The sequence below is a fragment of the Scyliorhinus torazame genome, chromosome 13 (assembly GCF_047496885.1).
Source record: "Scyliorhinus torazame isolate Kashiwa2021f chromosome 13, sScyTor2.1, whole genome shotgun sequence".
Taxonomy (NCBI): Eukaryota; Metazoa; Chordata; class Chondrichthyes; order Carcharhiniformes; family Scyliorhinidae; genus Scyliorhinus; species Scyliorhinus torazame.
The window spans coordinates 227897465-227910634 of record NC_092719.1 but is presented as its reverse complement, the minus strand read 5'-3'; the positions used below and the strand labels follow the sequence as shown (position 1 = coordinate 227910634).

The window sequence follows — 13170 nt, the reverse complement described above, 5'->3', positions numbered from 1 at the left end:
TTTTTTAGTAGCTTTCTGTCGCCCCCTAAAGATTTCCCACTATTACTTAGCTTCGGGCGCCCACTCAGTCAGAGGAACAATGGCCGTTGCTCGGTTCTGAGGCTGCTGGGTTGAGCTGTTTACAGGGGAGCAACTAGGAGCGTCTATCTCGTAGCGTGCGTTGACTTGAGAATTACTTGGTCTGGTGCAGCTGCTAGGCTGGTCTCTCTCTTTGGTGAGAGCCAAAGCCAAAGGAGGGCGTTCTGTTCTCCCTTGGGTGATACCTCTTATACGGCAAAGGGCTTCGTGCTCTTTTGGGCGGGCCTTGAACTTGGCCTCAACTAATTGGGTCTTTCCCAATCATCTGTATCGATTTTCCTCCAATAGAGGGGTGGTTCCCGGATCGCTGGGCGTGTCCTGGTGACTGTCAGTCTGCTTTGTCTTAGCTTCTTCTGGAGTCTGTCCTAACATTGTGTATCTAAATATTTCCCTTTTGTCCCCGGAGATGGCTCATTAGTATGGAGGTCGTTTGATAGTTTCTGTCCTGTCTGAGCATTTAAGGTTCTAATCAACAGACAGAGCTTGCACCTGCTTGTTTCTTAGCATTGTCCAATTATCCCTGCAGTCTTTGCGGGTGTCCATTTTGTAATCGGGACGTGGCCATCCCAGATGGCTACAGCACTGGGGCAGAAAGGTGCTGACAAACTGGCATGCTGGCTCCCACCCCGAATGGGAGCAAAAACTCAGTCCCCTGTGTGAGTCGGAAGCCTGCAACCTTAATTGTATCACTTCTTTATCTTCTTTAAAACAATCAAGTAGCTGGTTCCCAGACTGCATCTGCATGGCTCAATTCATTTCAGATTGGAAACTACATCACCCAGAATGCACCAACTCTAATATTTATGGCACTCTGAATGACTGCATCGCCCAGAGCACATAGAAGTACTTGCTCAATCTGTCTTCAGTCTGTCTGACTCAGCACATACCGTATAGGGAACCGTGGCTTGTTCTGTGAATGGACAGTCTTGTTAGTCATTAAAAAAACATTTTTGCTGTTTTAAACTTTCTGATTTGGCAATCGAGATACTTTGCTTTAAGGTGCAGCAGTCAGACTGCAAACCAGATGCGGGAAATCAAATTTCTGAAAAAACCTCACAATGGTTTTCAGGAGTCTAAGCACTCGTGAACTGGCAAGGCCCTCCTTCTCTGTGGTTCCATCTATACACTGCCCTCATACACACCCAGCTCACACTATCACTTTCAGAAGGATGTGAAGGCCTTAGCAGGGGTGCAGGAACGAAAATTACAAGAATGGTTCCAGAGATGAGGAACGAGTTGGATAGCGGATTTTTTTAGCTCCCACTATACATTTCCTATTGGGTGGGCTACCACCAGCTTAATAAGGGAATTGATATTCCACTAAGCCTATGGGGAGATCTATTGATGATTGGCACGTGTCCTTTGTAGCCACCGTAAGAGTTTCCTTCCTTATAGAGGGGAGTACTTGCATTGGAAGCAGTTCAGAGAAAGTTCACTAGGCCGATTCCTAGGATGTGGGGGTTGTTTTATGAGGAGAGGTTGAGCAGGTTGGACCTATACTCATTGGCGTTTAGAAGGATGAGAGGTGGTCTTACTGAATTAATGGGTGTTTTCTGGTTGGCAATCAGTAGCTAGTGGTGCCCCTCAGGGATCAGTGTTGGGCCCACAATTGTTCACAATTTACATAGATGATTTGGAGTTGGGGAATAAGGGCAATGTGTCCAAGTTTGCAGACGACACTAAGATGAGTGGTAAAGCAAAAAGTGCAGAGGATACTGGAAGTCTGCAGAGGGATTTGGATAGGCTAAATGAATGGGCTAGTGAATACAATGTTGACAAATGTGAGGTTATCCATTTTGGTAGGAATAACAGCAAAAGGGATTATTATTTAAATGATAAAATATTAAAACATGCTGCTGTGCAGAGAGACCTGGGTGTGCTCGTGCATGAGTCGCAAAATGTTGGTTTACAGGTGCAACAGGTGATTAAGAAGGCAAATGGAATTTTGTCCTTCATTGCTAGAGGGATGGAGTTTAAGACTAGGGAGGTTCTGCAGCAATTGTATAAGGTGTTAGTGAGGCCACACCTGGAGTATTGTGTTCAGTTTTGGTCTCCTTACTTGAGAAAGGACGTACTGGCACTGGGGGGTGTGCAGAGGAGATTCACTAGGTTAATCCCAGATCTGAAGGTGTTGGATTACGAGGAGAGGTTGAGTAGACTGGGACTGTACTCGTTGGAATTTAGAAGGATGAGGGGGGGATCTTATAGAAACATATAAAATTATGAAGGGAATAGATAGGATAGATGCGGGCAGGTTGTTTCCACTGGCGGGTGAAAGCAAAATAAGGGGAAGTAGATTTAGGACTGAGTTTAGGAGGAACTTCTTCACCCAAAGGTTTGTGAATTTATGGAATTCCTTGCCCAGTGAAGCAGTAGAGGCTCCTTCATTAAATGTTTTTAAGATAAAGATAGATAGTTTTTTGAAGAATAAAAGGATTACGGGTTATGGTGTTCGGGCCGGAAAGTGGAGCTGAGTCCACAAAAGATCAGCCATGATCTCATTAAATGGCGGAGCAGGCTCAAGGGGCCAGATGGCCGACTCCTGCTCCTAGTTCTTATGTTCTTACACTATCGACCCGTCAGTCTGTGGCCTCTTATCTTGTGAAGATCTCTCTGTGCTAATCCTATCAGAGTGTCTACTTGAGATCTTTTCTACTGTATGTGATCCTTTCCTCTGCCTAAATGTATCTCCCACATCAGTACTCGAACTCAGGATCCATTTTCTTACTCTCCACTCCACTCTCTGCTGACAATCCATGGCCCTCATCTTGGACATTTAAGCAGTTTTTATATTTGCCTGTAGACCTTCCTGCTTCTTCCAATATTGTGGCCTCCCTCAGCTGTCTGAATCTTCTGTCTGATACAGCATCCGGGAACGATTATGAGGGGGGGTGGCGTAGTGGTATTGTTGCTGGACGAGTAATCCAGAGACCCAGCAGGTGGTGGAATTTAAACTCAATAAAATATCTGGAATTAAAAGACTAATGATGACCATGAAACCATTGTCGATTGTCGTCAAAACCCATCTGGTTCACTAATGTCCTTCAGGGAAGGAAATCTGCCATCCTTACCTGGTCTGGCCTACATGTGACTCCAGACCCACAGCAATGTGGTCTGAAATGGCCGAGCGAGACACTCAGTTGTATTCAACCGCTACGAAAAGGCACAAGAAAAAGGAATGAAACCGGACAGATCACCTGGCATCGAACCAGGCACCGGAAACAACGACAAACCCAGACCTGCCGACCCTGCAATGTCCTCCTGACTAACATCTGGGGGCTTGTGCCAAAATTGCGAGAGCAACAGCCTGACATAGTCACACTCACAGAATCATACCTTGCAGACAATGTCCCAGACACCCCGATCACCATTCCTGGGTATGTCCTGTCTCACCAGCAGGACAGACCCAGCAGAGGCTGCAGCACAGTGGGATACAGTCGGGGGGGGGGGGGGCTGTCCTGGGAGTCCTCAAAATCGACTATGGACCCCATGAAGTCTTTTGGCTTCAGGTTAAACATAGCCAAGGAAACCTCCTGCTGATTACCACGTACCGGCCACCATCAACTGACGAATCCGTACTCCTCCATGTTGAACACCACTTGGAGGAAGCACTGAGGGTGGCAAGAGCACAGAATATGCTCTGGGTGGGGGCTTCAATGTCCATCACCAAGAGAGGCTCGGTAGTGCCACCACAGACCGAGCTACCGGGTCCTAAAGGACAGAGCGGCCAGACTGGGACTGCAGATGTGAGGTGTGATTCCTGAGATGTAAGGAAACTAACAAGAGGGAAAAACATACCTAACCTCCTCCTCACCAGCCTGCCTGCTGCAGATGTATCTGTCCATGACAGTAATGGTAGAAGTGACCACCGCACAGTCCTTGTGGAGACAAAGTCCCATCTTCACATTGAGGATACCCTCCATCGTGTTGTGTGGCACTACCACCGTGCTAAATGAGAAAGACTTCAAACAGATCCAGCAACTCAAGACTGGGCATCCACGCGGCGCTGTGGGCCATCAGCAGCAGAATTGTATCAACCACAATCTGTAACCTCATGGCCCGGCGTATCCCCCACTCTACCATTGGAGAGCATGCCGGGAGCAACATCAGATACACCGAAAAATGAGGTGTCAACCTGGTGAAGCTACAACACAGGACTACTTGTGAGCCAAACAACATAAGCAGCAAGTAATAGACAGAGCCAAGCGATTCCAAAACAAACGCATCAGATCTAAGCTCTGCTGTCATGCCATATCCAGCCATGAATGATGGTGGACAATTAAACAACTCACTGGAGGAGGAGGCTCCATAAATATCCCCATCCTCAATGATGGAGGAGTCAGCACGGTAGCACAATGGTTAGCACAGTTGCTTCACAGCTCCAGGATCCCAGGTTCGATTCCGGCTTGGGTCGCTGTCTGTGCGGAGTCTGCACGTTCTCCCAGTGTATGTGTGGGTTTCCTCCGGGTGCTCCGGTTTCCTCCCACAGTCCAAAGATGTGCAGGTTAGGTGGATTGGCCACGATAAATTGCCCTTAGTGTCCAGGTTAGGTGGGGTTACTGGGTTACAGGGATAGGGTGGAGGTGTGGGCTTAAGTAGGGTGCTCTTTCCAAGGGCCGGTGCAGACTTGATGGTCCGAATGGCCTCCTTCTGCACTATAAATTCTATGATCTGTGCCAAAGTCAAGGCTGAGGCATTCGCAACAATCTTCAGCCAGAAGTGCCGAGTGGATGATCCGTCTCGGTCTCCTCCGGGGGTCCCCAGCATCACGATGTCAGTCTTCAGCCAATACGATTCACTCCAGGTGATATTAAGAAACGGCTGAAGGCCCTGGATACTGCAAAGGCCGTGGGTCCTGACCATATCCTGGCAATAGTACTGAAGACTTGTGCTCCAGAATTTGTCGCTCCCCTAGCCAAGCTGTTCCAGTACAGCTACAGCACTGTTATCTACCCGGCAATGTGGAAAATTGTCCAGGTGTGCCCTGTACACCAGAAACAGGACAAGTCCAACCCAGCCAATTACCATCCTATCAGTCTCCTCTCCATCATCAGCAAAGTGATGGAAGGAGTCATCAACAGTGCTATCACACGGCACTTACTCAGCAATAACCTACTCACGAACGCTCAGTTTGGGTTCCGCCGAGGTCACTCAGCTCCTGACCTCATTTACAGCCTTGGTCCACACATGGACAAGAGCTGAATGCCAGGGGTGAGATGAAAGTGACTGCCCTCAACATCAAGGCAGCATTTGACCGAGTGTGGCATTGAGGAGCTCTAACTAAACTGGAGTCAATGGGAATCAGGGAGAAAACTCTCCGCTGGTTGGAGTCGTACCCGGCACAAAGGAAGATGGTTTTGGCGGTTGGAGGTCAATCATCTCAGCTCCAGGACCTCACTGCAGGAGTTCCTCAGGGTAGTGCCCTCAGCCCAACCATCTTCAGCTGCTTCATCAATGACCTCCCTTCCATCATAAGGTCAGAAGTGGGGATGTTTGTTGATGACTGCACAATGTTCAGCACCATTCGCGACTCCTCAGATAATGAAGCAGTCCATGTCTAAATGCAGGACCTAAGCTGCAAGCGTCGGACTGTCTAACACTGTTGTTTTCTGTTTGCTGCCCCCCCCCCCCCCACACACCCAGGAGAAAGCTGCCCACAACCGCCGGGAGGGGGAGAAGACTGGAGGGGACCGTCAGATTTGCGGCCCCTCACCATGGCAGAGCAGTGGGCCCTGGATGTGGTCGGCACCCGGAGGAAAGGGAGGTCGCTGGGGTGGAGCTCTGCCATGGGCGAGGAAGTGACCCTGCTGATGCTGTTCCCCGTGACACCTGTGTGAACAACCACCCTCAACCCCACCCCCCCCCCCACCACTCTCACCCCCAAACCACCTTCATCCTCACCCCACCACCCCCACACCACCCACAAGCCCACCCAACTCCTCCACGGCCCACGATCTAATCATGCATCTTGTCTTGTATCTTGCAGGACCTGTTGGAGATGGGGCGGGTCCATCCGGTGTCCCCCACCACCAGCCAGTGCCACAGTCAGAGCCCCCCCCCCCGTTAGCTGAGCACTGATGGGGACAGCAGCTCGGACACCAGCCCCCCGCCCGAGACCCAGGACACCCCGGAGCTCGGGTCTGGGGATGACAGTGATTTCCCGTCACAGCTTCTCCAACACCCTCCACCATCCCAGAGACACTCACCTCGGTTGGGTACTTTAGTGAAGAGGCTCCTGGGACACTCTCTGGCGCCCACCACACAGCTGATCCGGTACAGCAGGTGGAGGTAGGAAGACCTGAGGGGGTGAATGGTCGGAGGGCAGGTCGATCCCTGGGACTAGCTGCCGTCCAGATGGGTTTCGGGTTTCTGGGACGGACAGTCCCATTGATTGTGGAGATGCAGCGGCAGAACCAGGGACTCCATGAGGGGTTGTCGGTGAGCATCCAGCGCCTGTAGGTGCAGCTGGAGGAGTCCAACCGCATGCAGGAGCAGGGGGCGGTGCTGACCATGTGTGCCACCCAGGCCAACACCGCACGGGTGGTGTCCGCGGCGGAGGCAAGGGGGGGGGCAACAATTTTGGCTATGGATCAGCATGTCCAAGGTTTGGGGCATTCTGTGCAGGCGGGGACCGAGGCCCTAGGCAGGATTGCTGCCTCACAGACAACAATGTGCCAGAGCCACCTGGAAGTTACAGCAGTGCTCCTGAGCGTGGCCCAGTCTCAGCAGGCCATGACGGTGCCATGCATGTGACCTTGCGTGCCACGAGGGGTCCGGGAGCGCCCCTTCATTGACAAGGGGTTACACTCCCTGAACTTCAAACTCATGTGCGACCACCACCTGAAGGTCATGCACATGTGTGCACGCTTCATAGGGAGTGTGCATGGCAGCTACATCCTGGGACACTCAGAGATCCCGGAATCTTCAAGGGACATTTTGCCTGAACTCTGGAGATAAGGGGTACCCGCTTAGGTCCTGGCTAATGATGCCAGTATGGAGGCCGGTGACCGGTGACAATGTAACAAGGCCAATGTGGCTGTCATTGAGTGGTGTATCGACTACTGAAAATGCGGTTCCGATGCCTTGACCGCTCGGGTGGTGCACTGCGGTACATCCCCTGAAGGATCGGCCGCATTGTGGTGGTCTGCTGTGCCCTCCACAAACTGGCACAGCAGCGGGGCGGTGTGCTGGAGGTGGAGGAGGAGGGAAGTGTGACCATCTCCGAGGAGGTGCTGGACCATGAAGGGCTGGAAGACGAGCCTGGGGAGGACCCACGGGACCAGCCAGGGGATACAGGTCAGGCGGCAAGGGTCCGGAATGCCCGGAGGAGCAGGGAGGCCCTCATCCTTGTCACAGAACGTGGCTTCATTCGTCATCGCACCCGCTCTCCCCATCCCACCCACCGTCCGCCCGCAATGGTGCCCCCCTCCTCCCCCTTTCCCTCCCCCTCCCACAAGCGCCCTGTACCACCCTCCCAGAGTTAGTGTTTTATCACTCCAGCGTGATGTGCCTGTGTCGGCACTGTCTGCGGCTCAATGTACAAGGAAGGAGGGTGATGATAACCCACTATGAGCTGAACTCTGGTGCTTATCAATATATGGCATTTGCACCCATCACATTCATGTGGTATGCCTGGGGTGGAGGGGTGGGGGAGGGGGGGCCTGGTCCAGTAGCAGGAAGCCTGGGGGCATGGGTCTGGGAAGGGCATGTGGGATAGGGAGGGGGCAGTCTGCCCGCAGTGCAGAATAACATGAGGGAGGCTTCACAAATTCACATATTTCGGGTGTAACGTGTTTTAATGGTGTCCCTCGGTACCGATGGGGCTGCACCCGCCCACCCCTTCCCCTGCCCCCATCAGTGGTCCTCAATGTGCTTAGCCCTCCATGCACTACCACTACGTCGAGGTGTGTCCCCATGAAACACATCAGAGGTGGGTGCAGTCTGCTGCTTACCGTATCCTTTTCCTGTGGCCTTTGATGCCCCAGGTGGGCGTCCGCTGGAGGGTCCCTGCAGACTTGGCGGTGGCTGTGCCTGGCTATGCCACCCTGTTCTGTACACTGACCCCAGGACATGCCTTTCTCAGGGGGTGTGGGGGGTGGGGTGGTGGACTTGGGAGAGCTGGTGACCTCTGTCATCTCCCTGTAGGATGGCTCCTGGTCGATCTCCAGCGCTCCTTCCTCCCGATCAGTACCCGCTGGGACCTGGGAGCAGCTGGATTGAGCTCCGGATGCCACTGCGTCATCTGGCTCTGCCAGATGCCCAATGTCCTCACCATGGTGTCAATGCCCTCCGCAACCCAGCCACGCTCTGCAGCTCCTCGCCAGTGTCCGGAACACGGTCCTCAGCAACCGGGGCAAGCTCTGGAGCGCCTCAGTAATTCCAATCTGAGACTGGAACACGCTCCGCAGAGCCCCAGCAAGGTCCACCTGCGTCCATCCCCCAGCGTCTGGGACACGCCCCCCAGCATCTGGGACATGCCCCCCAGTGCCTGGGACATGCCCCCCAGTGTCTGGGCCACATCCCCCAGTGTCACAGACACGCCCCCAGCGTCTGGGACACGTCCCACCAGCGTCGGGGAGACGCCCCCCAGCATCTGGGACACGCCCCCCAGCATCTGGGACACGCCCCCCAGTGTTACAGACAGGCCCCCCCAGTGTCTGGGACACCCCTCCCAGCATCTGGGACACGCCCCCCCCCCCCCCAGCATCATGGATACGTCCCCCAGTGTCTGAGACACGCCCCCCAGCATCTGCGACAGGCCCCCCCCAGCATCTGGGACCCGCCCCCCAGCATCTGGGACAGGCCCCCCAGCATCTGGGACCCGCCCCCCAGCATCTGGGATAAGCCCCCCAGCATCATGGATAAGCCTCCCAGCATCATGGATAAGCCCCCCAGCATCATGGATAAGCCCCTCAGCATCTGGGACCCGCCCCCCAGCATCTGGGACCCGCCCCCCAGCATCTGGGATCCGCCCCCCAGCATCTGGGATCCGCCCCCCAGCATCTGGGATCCGCCCCCCAGCATCTGGGATAAGCCCCCCAGCATCTGGGATAAGCCTCCCAGCATCTGGGATAAGCCCCCCAGCATCTGGGACAGGCCCCACAGCATCTGGGACCCGCCCCCCAGCATCTGGGATGAGCCCCCCAGGGTCTGGGACATGCTGCTGAGGCGCTCAACCATGACCGTAATTGACTGGGCAACGCCTTGGACTACACCAGCCATGATGCTGATATCGGGCTCCAGGCTGTCCACTGTGGTCGCTACCCAAGCAGCGCTGATCGCGGTGCCACGCATTGCCGGCACCATCTCCTGCGCGCTTAACCTCTGGGACTCCTCCAATCGGCTATGGACCTGCTGGAGTGTCGCTGATACCCCGCTGAATCTCACGGCCGCACCCTAACGATTGTATCAGTGCCGGGACAGTCTGGTCTGGGAGCTCAGCATCGGACTGAGACCCAGCAGACCTCCAACTGCTGTCTCCCCCAGGCGTTCCTGCATCCATCTGATGTGCATCAGCACCTGTGAGGTGCTCATCAGAATGTGTCCCAGATGTCTGTACACTACTTTCAGCCACCAAGGTGTGTGTCTCTGTGCTGGTGGAGGGTGGGGATGACAGCTGCGACACCCCAATGGTGGCATCTCGGAGCTCTCCTCCGAGGTGTTCCTTTGGAAGGCGAGAGGGGGGCCAACCCGAATGGGCCGGCACCATCCAATGGTGATCCTGTGGAAGAAGGGACATGTGGACAGTCAGAGCGAAGGGTCATCATGATGACATAAACAGGTCATCTGGGTGGGGGCTGGTGGATCCTCACCTCTCCGGTTCAGGCCTGATCCCGACATCGGTGACCCATCTGTTCTCGGCCACACCCGCAGCCTCCAGGGCTCGCTCTTTGTAGGAGGTGAGGGCCCTGAGGGCCGGCAAGCCGTCTGGGTCCTTTCCCCCATATTGTGTGCCAACTTCTCCTGCGGGGACACAGAGGGGGGCCATCGTGAACCGAACACTTCACGCATCATGGGTGAGCGAGGAGAGACATAACGGGTACCAGGCATGGGCAACACTGCTGGGCATGGGTGCGGTGCACTGGTGGGTGCCATGGAGTGCTGGGGCACGGGAGGGGCATTGTGCTGGGGGGGGCTGATCCCAGATGCAGAGTCGCCGGGGGATGGGAGAGGGGGGGTGATGCCAGGCGCAGACTTGCTGGGGGGCGAAAATGGCAGGCGGGACCGGTGCCAGGGGGCTGATGCCAACTCAGGTGGGGCCCAGTGGAGGCATTGGCCTCCTTGCAGCAATGGGTGGTGCTCCTCCTGGTGACACTCCCCGAGCTGAGGACCACTGCCACTGCCTCCCAGGTGGTACTGGCTGCCTTGTGGCTGACTCTCTGACTCCTCGGAAGGACAGGATATTCCTCCTGTCCATCAACCTGGCCAGGTTGGCATCCCAAATCGTGGGACTGGTCTGCACGGTGGCATTGCTGTGTGGTGTCTGGGGTTTGCTCTGGGAGATCGGTTTAAGTGCTGTGCTCCCCCTCATTAGCGGAGTGCTGCCGGACACGGTCCCGGCGAATCAGCTGGCGGGATAGGCACTTGCGATGTAAAGCCCGTGGGGCATCGTTAAGTGGCACAATTAACATTAGATACCGGTGACAGCCTCGCTGGGTCGGCTGTCGGGAAACACCTGGCGGTTCCCGCTCGCTACTAAACCTTTCCTTTAGATCGCACTTACGGTTAGCAAATAGATATCCATTTACCGAATCAGGCAGCAAAAGACATTGTGTGCTTTACAACTGTTTTAATGTTCAACACAAATACCAACACTTATCTCTTCTGGATACTCTCCTTGTCCAGAAGCCACTTTCTGTGAAAACCCAACTCTTAAGTACAGATTTCAATGAGCACCACTTGCTCTCAACTCTCTCTGAAACATTTCCTGATTTACTTTATGTTACTTTGCGACGTTCACAGGTTATTCATGAAGGTTATTCATGAAGGTCCCGCCTTCTCAATCTCTCCCTTTACCTGAGGTGTGGTGATCCTCAGGTTAAATCCCCACCTGTCAGCTTTCCCCCTCAAAGGGGAAATAGCCGATAGTCATCCGGGACTATGGTGACTTTACCTTTACACAGCAATGCAATGGTGTCATACTGAAACATGCCAGATTGAACAGGAAAAGTGAGATTACAATCAGTTATTTAAAATAAGATTAGGTCACTCACCTCTATTGGTTATCATATTTGAATTGACTCCATGCAGCATGAGTAAGGGGAGAGATATATCCAGGAGAAGCTGCAGTCCAGCTGCTGTTTCAAAGAGCTCTCAGGAAGATATAGTGTGATCTTCCCTGGCTGTGCTTGAGTGCTCGCTGAGTCATAATCTCTTCTTCCAACCAACAGGAGTCATCTTAGTCCAAGAATTTCTGAACAAACCTGTCGATCCACTCTCTTAAGTTCTGGTTTGTGATCTAAAAAAAAGATTGGCAGTATAATAATCACCTTGTATTATGTACACAAATCTACTGAATAATCTGAACAGTCATCGGAAAGGATGGTTGGATTTTTTAAGCAAATGACTATTGTAAAACAGCAATGGGACTTGTGAAGATCTATTAAACAAGGCGGATTCCTGCAGAAATGTGGCAATGTTGCTGGAAATGACACATCAGTTCTTCTGGTGTTTACTGTGCGCAATGTGTTGGTGCTGATATGAAGGAAGTGGTTCTGGAGATTGCCCATTAATGTGTTTCTCCCTCTGGGACATAAATAGGGGCTGGTTCAGCACAGTGGGCTAAACAACTGGTTTGTAATGCTGAACAAGGCCAGCAGCACGGGTTCAATTCCTGTTCCAGCCTCCCCGAACAGGCGCCGGAATGTGGTGACTAGGGGCTTTTCACAGTAACTTCATTGAAGCCTACTCGTGGCAATAAGCAATTATTATTTATTATTATTATTATTCAATCCACTGCACTCTGTAAATGAGCCCAAATCTACTCATGCTTTTTTGGGGGAAACAGGTTGGCTCTGGCGGTATTGTCAATCATGTTAAACCTGTGTCCCTCTCAGCACAGATGAGTTGTGGAGGAAGACCTCAGGAAGTCACCTGAAGCGGCTTCGGCCCCCATTCGAGCGGTTCTGGGGAAAGCTAATCAGACCATGGATGCCCAGAGCCACGATCAAAGACAACAACAACAATTTATTATTGTCACAAGTCGGCTTACATTAACACTGCAATGAAGTTACTGTGAAAAGCCCCTAGTCGCCACATTCCGGCGCCTGTTCGGGTACACAGAGGGAGAATTCAGAATGTCCAATTCACCTAACAGCACGTCTTTCAGGACTTGTGGGAGGAAACCGGAGCACCCGGAGGAAACCCACGCAGACACGGGGAGAGCGTGCAGACTTCGCACAGACAGTGACCCAAGCCGGAATCGAACCTGGGACCCTGGAGCTGTGAAGCAACAGTGGCCTAAGCACATTCTTCCTCAGATAGGGGCCTCGATAGTACATCCTGCTCTTGTATTCTAGCCCTCTCAACATGAATGCTAACATTGCATCTGCCTTCCTAACAGCCGACTGAACCTGCACGTTAACCTTAGGAGAATCATAGAACTTGGAACTGTACAGCACAGTACAGGCCCTTCGGCCCAACATTTTGTGCCGAACTAGTCTGAAACTAAGATCAAATCAACCTACTCCCAATCATTCTAGTGCACTCCATGTGCCTATCAATAACCGCTTGAAAGTTCCTAAACTGTCCGACTCCACTATCACAGCAGGCAGTCCATTCCACACCCTAACCACTCTCTGAGTAAAGAACCTACCTCTTACATCCCTCTTATATCTTCCACCATGAACCTTACAGTTATGCCCCCTTGTAACAGCTACATCCACCTGAGGGGAAAGTCTCTGAACGTCCACTCTATCTATCCCCCTCATCATCTTATAAATCTCAATTAAGTCACCTCTCATCCTCCTTTTCTCAATGAGAAAAGCCCTAGCTCCCTCAACCTTTCCTCATAAGACCTACCCTCCAATCCAGGCAGCATCCTGGTAAATCTCCTTTGCACCCTTTCCAATGCTTCCACATCCTTCCTATAAT

The 13170-nt window shown here is 52.9% G+C and overlaps 1 protein-coding gene across 2 annotated transcripts in view; it reads right to left on the bottom strand.

Annotated features, from left to right (window-relative positions):
• Positions 1-13170, bottom strand: part of LOC140388658 (6-phosphofructo-2-kinase/fructose-2,6-bisphosphatase 4-like) — a 442444-nt gene that overhangs the window by 306052 nt on the left and 123222 nt on the right. For both annotated transcript variants that reach the window (XM_072473142.1, XM_072473143.1), the window contains exon 2: positions 11292-11536. In XM_072473142.1, the coding sequence (XP_072329243.1) occupies positions 11292-11331 (40 nt within the window). In that variant the 5' untranslated portion in view covers positions 11332-11536. The remainder of the gene's footprint in view (positions 1-11291; positions 11537-13170) is intronic.